Below are 14,560 nucleotides of genomic sequence, written 5' to 3'. Positions count from 1 at the left end.
TTATTTTAAATATATTTAAAAATATGTTAAAATTATTATAGATTCTGGATTAGACCTTTATTTATAAAATATCAATGAATAAATTTTTTAAACTATTTTTTGAAACCGTTATTGACAAATATTTCTTAGATTTTTCTTAATAAAATTTGCATGAGTAAGTTTTTTTAATTTCCTATTTTTTTAAGCATTATTATGTTGGTTTGGTAACGGTCAAATCAGGAGTGTCTAGTCCAAGAAATTCTCTTGAGTCACCCTCAAGAGCCTCAACATCATTTATATCATGGGTTGAATTTCACCCAAAATTGAATTATTTGTGATGCAAAGAAAAATTTTGAATTGTGAAGCAAAGGGGGGAGGGTTGGTTTCAACCTTCAATCCATATCCATATGCTTTTATGCTCTTCTTTCTAAAATGTGGGTTTGGTTTGAAGACTTATGATGGTAAAGAAGGAACAAAAAAGAAAAAAAAAATTCAAACCTTCCCTTTTAAAATATTTGAAAAAGAGCACATGATGAGGCCACCCCCCCACCCCACCCCTTTTGAGGCCAAAAATAAAATAAAATAATAATAATAGAGACCTCTCTCAATCACTTCTCTCCCTCTCTCCTCTCTTCATCTTTTGTCATTCAAGTATATGTGTGGTTCTTTATTCAATATGGGAAAATTTTTATGATCATAAATCAATTTTAAAATATAATTTAAGCCTTTGAATATAAAAAAAGAAAAAAAAAATACTATCTCAACCATGCTTTTGACTATTTTTTATCGTTTATCATCATATATATTCTGCGTTTTTTCACTTTTAATATCATATCATGATATACATAATTCGAATTACATTATTTGTATCTTTCTCATATTTTTTTCACGTGTATTGAAAAAATATTATGTGTTGATAAGGATCGAATCATTTTTTACGATCAATGATTGTATATGGAAAATAGGTTAAAAGATGAGTAAAATCATATCATATTTTTTTTATGGTTTTTATTACGTTCTTTATACTTTAAAGCATGTATGAAAAATGATTGGAAAAATATCAAACATTGTAAAAGACGAGGATTCTTGATGGATGATAATTATATTTATGAAAAGCAAGCTAATAAGAAGTGAAGTTAATATGATTTTTAAAGGGTATAGAATCTATAGATATACATTGCACCAAGTACAAACAAATTTCACATGGTCATTTTTTGGCCTTGGCCTTGGCCTTAAGCCTTAAGCCTTTTAATAATAAGAGGCCCCATCTCCATTGAATAATCACAACATAACATGATTGGCACACAACTAATTAAAGACTTTGCTTTAATTATCAATGAATAAATTTATACCAAGCTTTGAGAAAATCAATGCTTTTTGGAACTACTTCAATTCATTAATTTTAAATACGGGAGATTTTTGGAGAATTATTTTTAGTGCCTATCTATTTCTTTTTTGAGAGGTAAATGCAAAAAGACCAAAATGCCCGCTTGTTACTTGTCAATTGTAAAGCTTCCCTTTCACCTTCTTCCGTGAAAATGTGAGGTTAAACAGTGTCTCGAACAAGGCAATTATGCACTCAAATTAGGACATCCTAGTAGGCCTAGATGAAAGGGGGGTGTTTGGCACATGGGATTTATGGAGAAGAAGAACCCAAGGGTATCTATCTGCCATTGGGCAGCCTCAATAATAGGGGAAGGTCCACGTTGTCTGGGAATTAGGCTGAGCCAGGGAGGCCAAAGGCACCCTTACGGGGCTAAGATAGGGAGGTCCATCTCTGCTTTTCATTGTGGCGAACCATGGGCTTCTGTTGTTGGAGTTCTTCCAAAGAATGGCGACATGTTTGGCTCGTCTGCATCCCTTTGTTGAGATTAAACCAAATGAACATTGTTCCATTATCAACCCACAAACAGCTTATCTAATTCTAGACATGGGTGTTAAAGATTGAGCAGAAATGGCTAAGGAGAGGGGTCCATGAATGAGTGGAACATGATCCCACCACCACCAGGTTGAAATTAAGCTAGACGACGACAGTGAGCATGGCCCATATAGGCTGTGTGTACCCCCTTCTCTCTGGGACAGGTACCGGACCTTCTTTAATGCACCTTTCTTCGTAGATATCTACAACGACTACAACCCCATTTCTAGTGGTTCCTATCACACCAATTAATTCACCTTAGCTACGTATTTTCCTTAAGGGACCGCTATCGATTCCCCCTGTGGACCACTATTAATTCCAACATCATTACGGGTGGAATAAGAAGGGTGATTGATATGTTCTCCCTAGACATTTTTTAAAATCGTGAGGATATTATGTTTATGGGTCATAATAGACTATAATGAATTTCGACTACTCATGAGTCAAATATCAACTACTCATGAGTCAAATATCTTTATGGATCATGATCGTTAAGTCAATTTTTAGTTTACAAAGGAGAATAAGACGGTTGAGCAACCTTATTCCTCCTCGATTAGGAAAAGAAATCTCTAACATTATATATACAATAGGCTTCATTAGTTTTATGGACGGGTTTTTAAACTGTGAAGGATCATTGGGTTTAAAACAGACAATATGAACGTAAATGAGAGTGTCTTGTAAGACAATGAGAAAATAGTATCAAATTGACATCCAATCACGAAACCCTAACCAAAACTCTAAATTCATATTTTAATTGATCCTGAAATCTTATATTCATATAGATTAAAAAAAGAAATTTATAACATTATGTACGTAGTAAACTCTCTTTTATCGGGTATTTTACCTAATAGATCCCTACACCCAATGACCCAAATCAATTGAAATAATTTATACAGTAGTTTCAGCACAATCCTCCTCCAGCAAAGTTTCCACCAACCCCGTTGAGTTGGCTCATCATCTTTCGCCTTTCTATCCTACTCCATTGTAGCATAGATCATTTTATCCATCCGACAGAAATGGTCTCACTCGAACGCTTATCTGAAATCGGAAATAGAAGCCAAGGGCATGCCGCCAATATGTCACCCAAGGGCATGACGAGTCGAGTCATCACATATTGAGTTGCCTTTTTTAGAGATGTGACAGTTACTCTGCCTCTGCATTGAAGTTACCTCCCAAACGTGGCATGCTATATGTAAACGACAAATGTTTTTGATGGCTGATTTTTCACTGAAACTCGTGGGGGCATAATTGGTTAGCGGTCAATGAAAAATTCTAGAGTAAATTTTGGTAAATGTAGCCTAGCTTCAATGCCAGTGTGCTTGGGTATCCATAAAACCCCAATTGGTTACCAAAAATTTGAAGGGACACACACACTCACAAAAAAAAAAAGAAGGAAAAATATACTTTTAAAAATAATAAATTATTTTTATATATTATTTAAAACTCAATATATTTATTTTTTTTCTTATATAAAAATTAAATATTTTAAAAATATATCATTTTAAAAGTAATTTTAATTATATTTATTTCTCTTTTATATTTTTTATGATAAATCAAATATAAAAAATTAGTTTTTTTTATTTCCTTTTACACCTTATAAGAAAATTATAACATGTAATTACTACTTAAATTTTTGGGTTATTTAATTAAAATAGTAAAACTCAATTGTGAGAATCTAACTCTTCCTCATTTTGACAAAAATATTCTCATATTTTTTATTTTTTATTGTAAAAATAAGCATTTCTTTTAAAATTTACATGTAAATACTAAAAATAAATAAGAATATTTACATTAAAAACAAATTACTATTAGAACAAAAATATGAAATAGGTTAAATTTACAAATATAAAGATTATTTCAACCATTTTAACGGAATAATTCTAAATTTTATAATACATTTCCAATAACGGATGCCAGAAGTTCTTTCAAGTACTTCTTTGGTAACTTAAATTTTTCGATAGCTCAAAGGGTTTTTGATTCAAAGTTGGAAAATGTACAAAATCGTTGACATTAAGCTTGAATTTGTGGACAAATTTCAGTACACCCACCATCCTGAAATGTAAGGTGTTGATAGCAGTGTGTTAAAGGGCAAATTTACCTGAAAATATGAGAATGGTGAAGTTGATGTGATGCTAGAGTTGGGTAGCATAGCCTCCAGAGTAGGCAACTTCAATCATCTTAGGCAGCTCCATGCACAGATCATCCACAACTCCCTCCACCACCACAACTACTGGGTGGCACTGCTCATCAACCACTGCACGCGGCTCCGTGCGCCAACCCACTACACCCGCCTCCTTTTCAACTCCACCCTCAACCCCAATGTCTTTGTCTTCACCTCCATGCTCAGATTCTACTCCCACCTCCAAGATCATGCCAAGGTGGTGCTTATGTTTGAACATATGCAGGGCTGTGGTGTGAGGCCTGATGCGTTTGTGTACCCCATCTTGATAAAGTCCGCAGGCAATGGCGGAATTGGATTTCATGCTCATGTGCTGAAACTGGGTCATGGCTCTGATGCCTTTGTTCGGAATGCGGTGATTGATATGTATGCCAGGTTGGGTCCAATTGGGCATGCCCGGAAGGTGTTTGATGAAATTCCTGATTATGAAAGGAAGGTGGCGGACTGGAATGCCATGGTCTCTGGGTACTGGAAGTGGGAAAGTGAAGGGCAGGCGCAGTGGCTCTTTGATGTGATGCCTGAGAGGAATGTGATTACTTGGACTGCTATGGTTACAGGGTATGCCAAGGTTAAGGATTTGGAGGCTGCCAGGAGGTACTTTGACTGCATGCCTGAGAGAAGTGTGGTGTCCTGGAATGCAATGCTCTCGGGTTATGCCCAGAATGGGCTTGCAGAGGAAGCGTTGAGGCTGTTTGATGAGATGGTGAATGCAGGGATCGAACCTGATGAGACGACGTGGGTCACTGTCATTTCTGCATGTTCATCGCGCGGGGATCCTTGCCTCGCAGCCTCACTTGTCAGGACGCTCCATCAGAAGCGGATTCAATTGAATTGCTTTGTCAGGACAGCATTGCTTGACATGTATGCGAAGTGTGGGAGCATTGGGGCTGCTAGGAGGATTTTCGATGAGCTGGGTGCGTACAGGAATTCAGTAACTTGGAATGCTATGATTTCTGCATATACGCGAGTTGGCGATTTGGATTCAGCCAGGGAGCTCTTCAACACTATGCCTGGAAGGAATGTTGTCACATGGAACTCCATGATTGCTGGTTATGCTCAAAATGGGCAATCTGCCATGGCAATCGAGCTTTTCAAAGAAATGATCACAGCCAAGAAGTTGACACCAGATGAGGTGACCATGGTGAGTGTTATTTCAGCTTGTGGCCATCTTGGAGCGTTGGAACTGGGCAATTGGGTTGTGAGATTCCTAACTGAAAACCAGATCAAGTTGAGCATATCAGGACACAATGCCATGATTTTCATGTACTCTAGATGTGGGAGCATGGAAGATGCCAAGAGGGTTTTCCAGGAAATGGCAACAAGAGATGTGGTTTCCTACAACACGCTGATCTCGGGCTTTGCAGCTCATGGCCATGGAATGGAAGCCATCAACCTAATGTCCACCATGAAAGAAGGCGGCATTGAACCAGACCGGGTAACATTTATTGGAGTCCTAACAGCATGCAGTCATGCAGGATTACTAGAAGAAGGCAGAAAGGTCTTTGAGTCCATCAAGGATCCAGCTATAGATCACTATGCATGCATGGTTGATCTGTTAGGCAGAGTGGGTGAACTAGAAGATGCAAAAAGAACGATGGAAAGGATGCCAATGGAGCCGCATGCAGGAGTTTATGGGTCTCTCCTAAATGCTAGCCGCATCCATAAACAAGTTGAACTTGGGGAGCTAGCTGCTAACAAGCTGTTTGAGCTCGAACCTGACAATTCAGGAAACTTCATTCTCCTCTCAAACATATATGCTTCAGCAGGGAGGTGGAAGGATGTTGAGAGGATCAGAGAAGCAATGAAGAAAGGAGGAGTGAAGAAGACAACTGGATGGAGTTGGGTGGAATATGGCGGTAAGCTGCATAAGTTCATAGTAGCAGACAGGTCCCATGAAAGATCAGATGATATTTACCAGCTACTGATAGAACTAAGGAAAAAGATGAGGGAGGCTGGGTACATAGCTGATAAGAGTTGTGTGCTGAGGGATGTTGAGGAGGAAGAGAAGGAAGAGATAGTGGGGACTCATAGTGAAAAATTGGCTATTTGCTATGCTCTTCTAGTGAGTGAAGCAGGAGCAGTGATAAGGGTGGTGAAGAACCTCAGGGTGTGTTGGGATTGCCACACTGCTATTAAGATGATATCAAAGTTGGAGGGAAGAGTAATCATTGTGAGGGATAATAACAGGTTTCACTGCTTCAATGATGGACTATGCTCTTGCAAGGACTATTGGTAATAAGCATAATGACAGGTTCTTTGCTATTGTGTTTTGTTTGGATAGGCAAATAAGACACCCTCGTAGAAGGGAAGTATAGAAAGAGCCCAAAGGCAAAAAGGCAAAAAGACAATCAAAAGTAACGACATTTACAACACTATTTTGAGCACAACCACTCAATAAAGCCTAGCTTGAAGAATCTGGCAAGACCAATGCTAAAAGCTACAAATAAGGAAATCTTCAAGAAGTTGATCCGAGTGTTGCGCCTGTTCAAAGGATCTTTGATTATGCTTCCATCAGATTGTTCAGAACAGGCATAGAGAAGCTTTTCTCCAAGCCAGCCTTTTTCTTCCTGCTCATAGAACCTGAAAGCCAACAAATTAGCAACTCTTTCACCAAAGGAGGACCCAAGAGATGCCAATTAGAAAGAACAAAGAGTGGCACAACCCCATGGCTTTCCCACAGTGAATGAGGATGAGCATGCTTTTATGACTAACAGAGCATGATGTTTCATACACAGAGAGAACAAAAGGTACTATGCTGTTTTTTCACTAATAGAAAGGTGAGCATCGAATATTGTGTTGAGGTTAGTTGAGATGGCAAATCATACAAGGGAAAAAAGGGGATTAGCATTGCCTTGATGTCTTTAGCTTACCTCTCCTGTTTCCAAAACTTTTTACAAACCAAATCATGTTCAGGAGCATTATAACCAACATATAATCCATTCACAAGCATTTCAAATCATTTGGTCTTTAAAGCAACAACCCTCTCCACCACCTTAGAAAGGCAAATTACTGATTTCAGTTTTGACCCACCTACCAATATGGAGTGTAATTGTGGCTTTTCCCTAATAAATTGTGATTACAATAAGAAAACCTAACAGTAAGCACATGGATTACAACAAGATGCAACACGAAATAAAGACTTGCTGTACTAGCTGACATGCACCAACTTCTACACCATGCTCAGATAACATAGAAGTAATCAAGGAAATTTATGCAGAAATCAAATGATATACATCCAAATCAAACTAAGAAGAGATGCAGGAAACTGTTATATATCATGTCTTGGTTAAGAAGTATTTGAAAACACAATTCCCAATTATCTCATGATAAAGCAGATAACAGAAAAGAGTAGCAAAATAAAAATCCCATCTGCAGGCATTCTAATTCGTAACTAAAATGGAGCACTGTCTTGTCTTTCCTCACTTGCAAATAGTATCCAAAAAGTTTCTAACCCTTAGATGTCTTTTGTTCAATTGATGTTTCTCTCCAACCTCAAAACCTAGATTTTAAACTCTAGCCCTTTTGTTACTGCAACCCGGGCACTTGTATTGCTTGATATGCTCAGCCTTTGCAGGTGTAATCTTAACACATTTGCCATGGAACCATTTCTCACACACGTCACAGCAAATCCAGAATTCATCATTAGCATAGTTATCCCCACAAGCTCCACAGATGGCTCCTTGTTCATCATCTTCAGCATCTTCGTCCCCACTCTCGTCTTCTTCCTTGGATGGGGGAGACACCTTTACTCCCTTGGTCTGGGGTTCAGGTTGCCGAGACTGGTTAAAGCAGCCAAACAAGCAACAGGTAAGTAACTTGATACAAGTAATGATAAATGCAGGAAATAAAGAAAAAGCAATTATGTAAAATTGTTTGCTTCTTACCATCTTCCCACTTGATTTGCTTTTGTTGCTGTTGTTGTGATTACCAGACATATCTCTTTGTTGCTTAACTCCTGTCACAACTTCAAATATGGTTGGGAGCTCGTTTATCATCTGGAAAAGCCTCTTCCTGTAAATTGCAATTTCGATTGAAATTAGAATCATGGAGTATCAAAAGACCTTCTGGATTTGGTTTTGAACTTTAAAGAAACCATATTTCTTCAGTAATAGTTTCTTCCTTTAGGGTATGAAAGGCTTCCAATATCTTCAAGGACTTCAGGGATGTTTTCTAGTTACTCTTTCCAATGTGGCCCAGCATTGGCTTTTGTTCAGGAATATTTATGCTTCATGGTTGATTTGATTCCAGAGAGTTCATCCACAAGGCATTGAGCACTTGATTCACAATGTGCTGATTTATGAGAAATAGGGGTAACATATTTTGACTTAAAATGAAGCATGACGAGTGATGCTGTCAGCATTGCAATTTACACTGTAAAAGAGAATATGCCCAAGTAAAGCAACATAAGTCAATGCGGCCAAACATAGATAAGTCACTGGTTCTCTATCCTCAGAGAGCTTCAAGGAAGGTCCCTCCCCAGTGTGTATCAGGTTGGAAGGAAGCACAGAGGTGGTGGGTTCATGTCTGAAAAAGAAATAAGATGATGTGGAAACTGGAAAGAATGCACATGGAGTTTTTGGTATTGATCACCATGAAGCCCTTTCAGATAAGGATATAGGAATCTATAAGATGAGTACATGGACAGGTAGCAAAAATGAGCTTAGGTTATTTTCTGATTTGGGGGTGGGGACCAGCCAAGAAGGCTGGGATTTAAGGTGCAGAATGGGTGGGCAAGCAGGGTGTTCATTTCTGGCAAGTGCAGTGATCAGGTTGAGGGTATGGTTGGGGGGGAGAATGGGTGAGTAGATATGCTTATGTTGGAGAAGCTGTTGGATTGTGGACCTGGAACTATAGCTCATAGCAGAATCAGATGAGAAAAGGAGAATACTGCCAATGCTGAAAAGCAAGGGTGGGTAACGGTGGAGGTCAATATTGAAGCTCAAAGTGAATCTTCAAATCTATTGAGGCATTAAACAAGTATTTGGGAATTCTCCTTCAAGAGCTCTGAAGAAGAGGATTCTCAGTTGTTCTTTGGCTATTGAGCAGTGATGGAGAGATAGGGGAACATCAAGTGGAAAGAGGGAAAATATCAGCTCAAGGAAAGATCAAGAAGGAAATTGGGCAAGCTCAAGTGCCTCATCAAAAGAAAAGATTGGAGATGTTGAGAAGAGAGTAGTAGGTGGGAAGGGAAAAGGATAACTAATTTCTCCATGAAAATGTAACTTCTATGTTGGAAGGTTTGTGTGTTAAATGTGCAACATAGCAAAGTAAAAACTAAGATCACCTTAAAGGAATGAGAAATAGATATCTCACTCTCCAAGAAACAAGCTAGAAAAGACACGCCAAGAGGTGAGAAGAGATTCGTGAATGGCACCTTTGCCTAAGGGGATTGTCATGGGGCTGTGACTATTTGGGACAAAGGATGCAACCTTTGTCAACACTATGAATGTAATGATTTTTTAGAAGTAATAACCTTTTTGATCCAACTACAGTGAAACAATCAAGGACACATCATCTAGACTGGACAGATACTTTTCCCTGAGAACCTAGAGGCACATTTTCTGAGAGCTATTCAATATCTATTAGCAAGACCTTTGCCAGATCATTCACCTATTTCTGAGGGTTCTAATGGTTTAGCAAATAGGAAGAATGCTTTCTGGTTTGAAAACCTGTGGCTCAGGAAGGTTTGTTCAAGGTGGTGGAGACCCTTTTCCTACAAAAGCTAGCTCTGTTTCTTCAAAGAAGTTGAAAGCATTGATTTAAAAATTGAAATAAGGAGATTCTTGAGGTGTCTAAACTCTAAACAGTTGGAAAAGACTGGGTTGTTGGGAAAAAAGGAGGGGGGCCCTTGTAATATGGCCAAAAACCTTTAGAATTGTTAAAGTAAGGTGTAAAGAAGAAAAGGAAAAAGGAAAAAAAACACAGAAGCAAGGAGAAGACAAGAAACATGTTGTTCCACTTTTTTCAACAAGTAGGTGAATGTTTAAAAAAAGAGAGAACATGACATTCAAACAACTTCCTAATGCACAATGGTGTTCCTTCTAAAATAACGATATAACATAATTTAATGCTTATCCATCTCCACCATTTCCTTCAGTAGCAAATTCCATTTTTAACACACCTAGAAATATACAATAATACCACAAGACCAATACAATAGCCGAAACATACAAAATTTGCTACTACATTCTTGTATAGTAGTTGGATTTCACCAGAATCCCAAATCAGTATCAATGCTGCAATAAAAAGTAATAAGTAAAAAAATTAACAAAAAAGAAAAGCTGTCTTTCAGAATTCCATGAAAAGGAAAAGATCATGAGAGAACTTCCAAGCAGATTAAAATCACTAAACCCTATAACTTCGTAATCAAAGTGATGATGCACTTAGGTTCCCATCCTCAAGCTAAAAAATTTAACATCATCTTATCACTGAAAGTGGGCGCACATTCTATGGAAACTTAAGTAATAATGCATTTTCAAGATGACAACCATCAAATGAAATAAATTAATTCAAATTAGAAATAATGAAGGAAAAAAAAAAAAAAGCAGTGAAGTGTTCACAAAAGGACCATTTGGTTATCACAGAAACAAAAATATCCCATTTTATTTAATTCATATTTAGAGGTACAAGTGAATGGTGCCAGTATACAAAGCAAAAATATTACCAAAAAGGTGGAAATGAAGTGGCATCACATCTTAATGGGATTGGATAAAGGTCCAAAAATGAATGAACATGTACCTTCTTGCACTAATTATACATGGATTAACCAAAACAGTATGGACATAACGAAATACATATTCAGGAATTAAATTCCACATGTTCACATTATCCATGTAACTAAGTTTCATTGAGTGGAAAAAAATGTTAGGTAAAACATAAAAAATAAATGTATGGAAGAGAGTCTAGGAGTAGCAGAAAGAGTGTGAAAAAAGAAACTGACTGATATTGTTTGTGCATTCTTAATTAACATTGGAAGCGAGACTAAGGCACTGACAACACTAAGTGTGCTGCTGAAAGCCAAATGTAGTGGAATTGTTAGGACTGCTGAAAATAATGCACAGTTCACATGGGGGAAAAAGTAAACAATAAAGCCTAAAAAAGAAAGTAAGGTTTCAAGCAGATGGATAGAGAACTGGAGATACTTCACCACCATGACTCACAAAAAAACATTTGAAATTTGACATTGAGAAAGACAGGAAAGTTTCAGTGAAGTTCCAAAAAGTATTACCTTTCACTCTTACCAAACCCAAAGCGGGCACCAAAATAGAATGCAACAGCAAGCAACCATGAATCACTGTGCACAGCAACCAGTGATAACCAGTCTTTCTCTTGCATCCCATCCCTAGCAAAGTTTATACCTAATGCTGGTTCTGGAAGCTCAGGAGGTACCTCCTCAACAGGCAGGTTAACTTCCCATGTCTCATTTGGAAGTCCATACAGACACAAGTTCTCCTTCTCTATAAGAACAAATTTACAAACATCCAAAATAAGCAAGTTGCACTCATTTATGCCAACATAAGATATATATGGATAATGTAAAAAGTGAATATAAAATAACCATAGAATGATCCCCAATCATAAAAAGTACTTGTTTACATTACATGAGAAATGGGGAAAGCACAAGATGGTAAATAATTTCAGACTGATTTTGATTCTTCTATCACCGTGTAAAAATACATTAAATAATAAATATTCCAAAGTTAGGTAAAGATGTGAAAACTTAATTATCGCACTTCACCACTCAAACTGGTTATCATAATTATGGTGTTAATTAATCATGTCTTTTAACAGCTAGAGAGGCAAGAATCGAGGGTAAAAGAAACAGCACGATCCAGGGAAACAAAAAATTAAAATTTAAAGTTCCAGCAATTCCTGAGAGAAGCCCTAGAAAACAGCTATATGCAAACCAAACATTGCATTGGTGCGATGCAAGGAAGCAAAAAATAAAAATTAAATGGGTTGAACAGCATTGAACTGACACAGAAAATCTAAGTAATACACCCTTAATAACCAAATCTGGGCAGATTCATTTAATTCCATCCTCTGGAATCAAAACCCCAGATCACATATGGTGGATTCAAATTTCAAGAACATGGATTAGTATAACCTCTGAAGCATGGACATGGGCAAGAGATGTAAATACAACATAATATAAAGACATCAATACAGAAAATCCTAAGAAATGTACCATATATACAGCCAGAAGAATAAAGAAATAAGTATGAAAATCAAGAAAAGGTGCCAAAGAGCATAAACGGATTAAAAAAGTGATTCTTGAAACCCCAAAATGGAAGTTAAACAACAAAGAAAAAAACTCAAATAACCTATAACAGGAACCATCAACAATATTATAAAAGGCTTTCTTCATTCTCTCAAAGCTTTGATATCAAGAAGTAATATTATGACTATTTATTATTTTGACATTAATAATTAAAAGAATAATTTGCAACATGAGAAAATACTTATTCACTTTCATTACTTGCCTTTCCAATAACATTACAATAAAGAGTCTCTCACTTACCACCATTCTTCTTTCCAAAATTTTATATCTTGTTTATTCTGCACTCTTATAAATCTTACAACAAAAATTATATATTATGGAAATGAATAAATTCCCCCACATTGTAGACAGATTGGCCACATGTCCTACATCAAATAAGCTTTGTATTCCCATTATGAAAACAATGAATACAAAATAAACTTCATATCCCCTCTAGAAGATAGAATCACATTTCTGTTTAATCAACAATTGCAATCACCCAAATCCGAGGGAGCCATGCCAACTACTTTACCAAATACCAAACAAGTAGTTTCTGCAATTATCCATTTAGCTTTGTGGAAGATTGCTGCCTAAGTAACCAATTGTCGCTCACTATGAATGCTAACCAATCTAACAAATGATATCTTTCCCTATTTGGAGGACAAGCATTTATCATATGACATATATTAATTACATTTATTTGAAATCAATTAGTAAAACAAAGAGTACAACTGAAGAAAATGTCAACACCACAAGACAACTAGAAAACAAGCACAGACAGAAAATCATAATCAATTCGCAAAAAATATAGCTAACATTCATTCTGAAGTCCCTGAATAATTCAACCACGTGGACCCTATGATCGCAGTTGCATTTCATCAATAATGCATCCACATGTCCCCCATGTTCATGATTGCAGTGAATGCACTCTCCCTTAAGATGCTAGGGTTTTAGACCATGAAGAGACAGGGGAACCAAACTTCAATGATCAAGAGGAGGGTGTTGTTTGTGTGCTTGGAAAACCAGAAAAGTAAGAAATAAAGCCTTCCAAATACTGAAATAAAACTTTGAAAAACAACACACAACATTGGAAAACCAGTCAAAGAATGCTCTAATCAGAGAAACACTCAACAGTAGAGAATCAGAAAACACCCCACAAAACCAGTCAAAAAATGCTGTAATCAGAGAAATACTCAGCACAATCATAAACAGTGGAGAGTCATAAAAAGCACCATAAACTAAAACTCGCAATAAGGAAAACCCATAAACTAAAAAAACTATAACAAGTCCCATAAAAATCAAAATCAAAATCAAAATAACCCTGGAACCAGAAAAAATAACTTACCAGGATCGCACTGCTGGTAGAACTTTTCAACTTCTGCAATACCCACAAACACCCATTCAACAAAATCATCAAAATACGAACAAAACAAGGGAAAAACACAAAAAAAAAAAACAGAAAACCATATGCATATATATACACAGAGAAGAGAGCAAACGAACCGGTGGTGAGGGCCTTGATCAAGCCGGCACGTCTGCCTCTGTAATCGCTGAAGACCTCTTCAACAGTTCTGGGTACCGGGTGTGGTGGCAGTCCCTCCATTCCTCTCAACTTTGGGGCTTATTCAATTCCAATTCTTACAACACACAATTCAGACAAACCCTACCCCTTTTCTAGGGTTTCTTTCTTCTTCCCGTTTCACAAACAAATTTGGGGAAAAGGGTCCCTCTTCTCACTATCAAACAATCAATTTGTTGTGAATTGAAGGAAATGGAATTGGGAAATTTGTATAAATTTGAATGAATTTCCTTTCTCTTTTTTTTTTTTTTTTAAATGATAAATTGGGTTGATTTCTCCTCTCAATTTCTCTCAATTTTTCTCAATTCTCTGTAACCCTCACCCAACCCCTATGCCCACTATATATACATGAATTCCTTGTTCTTCTTTCACCACACTTGGCATCTTTTCATTGGTTGTCCCACGCCTTGTGGGCCCATACTTGTATCTCAGGGCTGTTTGGTTTTAGTCCAACCTTCTCTCTTCCAATGGAAAATGGAATTCAATAAAGTATTCTATTAGGTCATCTAGGGTTCCTCTCAAATATTTTTTCAAATCCCAAAAAAAAATATTGAGGGAATGATTTGAAAAAAATTAATGAAATTTATATATTAAATATATTTTTGAATTTAAATACCAATAAAATTCACATGCATAATGTATTGT

At 36.9% G+C, this 14,560-nt stretch overlaps 2 protein-coding genes across 2 annotated transcripts; one reads left to right on the top strand and one right to left on the bottom strand.

Annotated features, from left to right (window-relative positions):
• Nucleotides 1-3,823: 3,823 nt before the first annotated feature.
• Nucleotides 3,824-6,405, top strand: LOC117926553 (pentatricopeptide repeat-containing protein At1g14470). The gene has a single exon (XM_034845678.1). The coding sequence runs from the start codon at nt 4,027-4,029 to the stop codon at nt 6,310-6,312; it is 2,286 nt and encodes a 761-aa protein (XP_034701569.1). The 5' UTR covers nt 3,824-4,026; the 3' UTR covers nt 6,313-6,405.
• An 896-nt stretch (nt 6,406-7,301) lies between these two features.
• Nucleotides 7,302-14,195, bottom strand: LOC117926554 (PHD finger protein Alfin1). The gene is made up of 5 exons (XM_034845679.1): nt 13,840-14,195; nt 13,682-13,714; nt 11,305-11,533; nt 7,961-8,087; nt 7,302-7,855 (listed from the first exon to the last, which is right to left on the bottom strand). The coding sequence occupies exons 1-5, from the start codon at nt 13,937-13,939 to the stop codon at nt 7,583-7,585; spliced, it is 762 nt and encodes a 253-aa protein (XP_034701570.1). The 5' UTR covers nt 13,940-14,195; the 3' UTR covers nt 7,302-7,582.
• Between the last annotated feature and the right edge of the window lie 365 nt (nt 14,196-14,560).

The sequence above is a fragment of the Vitis riparia genome, chromosome 12 (assembly GCF_004353265.1).
Source record: "Vitis riparia cultivar Riparia Gloire de Montpellier isolate 1030 chromosome 12, EGFV_Vit.rip_1.0, whole genome shotgun sequence".
NCBI lineage: Eukaryota > Viridiplantae > Streptophyta > Magnoliopsida > Vitales > Vitaceae > Vitis > Vitis riparia.
The sequence above is the reverse complement of the archived record's forward strand: the minus strand, read 5'-3'. Positions and strand labels throughout refer to the sequence as shown.

Excerpts from the sequence above, each read along its gene's own strand:
- LOC117926553 (XM_034845678.1), top strand. The coding sequence starts at position 4,027 with ATGCTAGAGTTGGGTAGCATAGCCTCCAGAGTAGGCAACTTCAATCAT.
- LOC117926554 (XM_034845679.1), bottom strand. The coding sequence starts at position 13,939 with ATGGAGGGACTGCCACCACACCCGGTACCCAGAACTGTTGAAGAGGTC. Across the intron at positions 11,534-13,681 it reads CTACCAGCAGTGCGATCCTG|AGAAGGAGAACTTGTGTCTG; the intron begins GTAAGTTATTTT and ends TTGTTCTTATAG. Across the intron at positions 7,856-7,960 it reads GCAAATCAAGTGGGAAGATG|TCTCGGCAACCTGAACCCCA; the intron begins GTAAGAAGCAAA and ends TGCTTTAACCAG.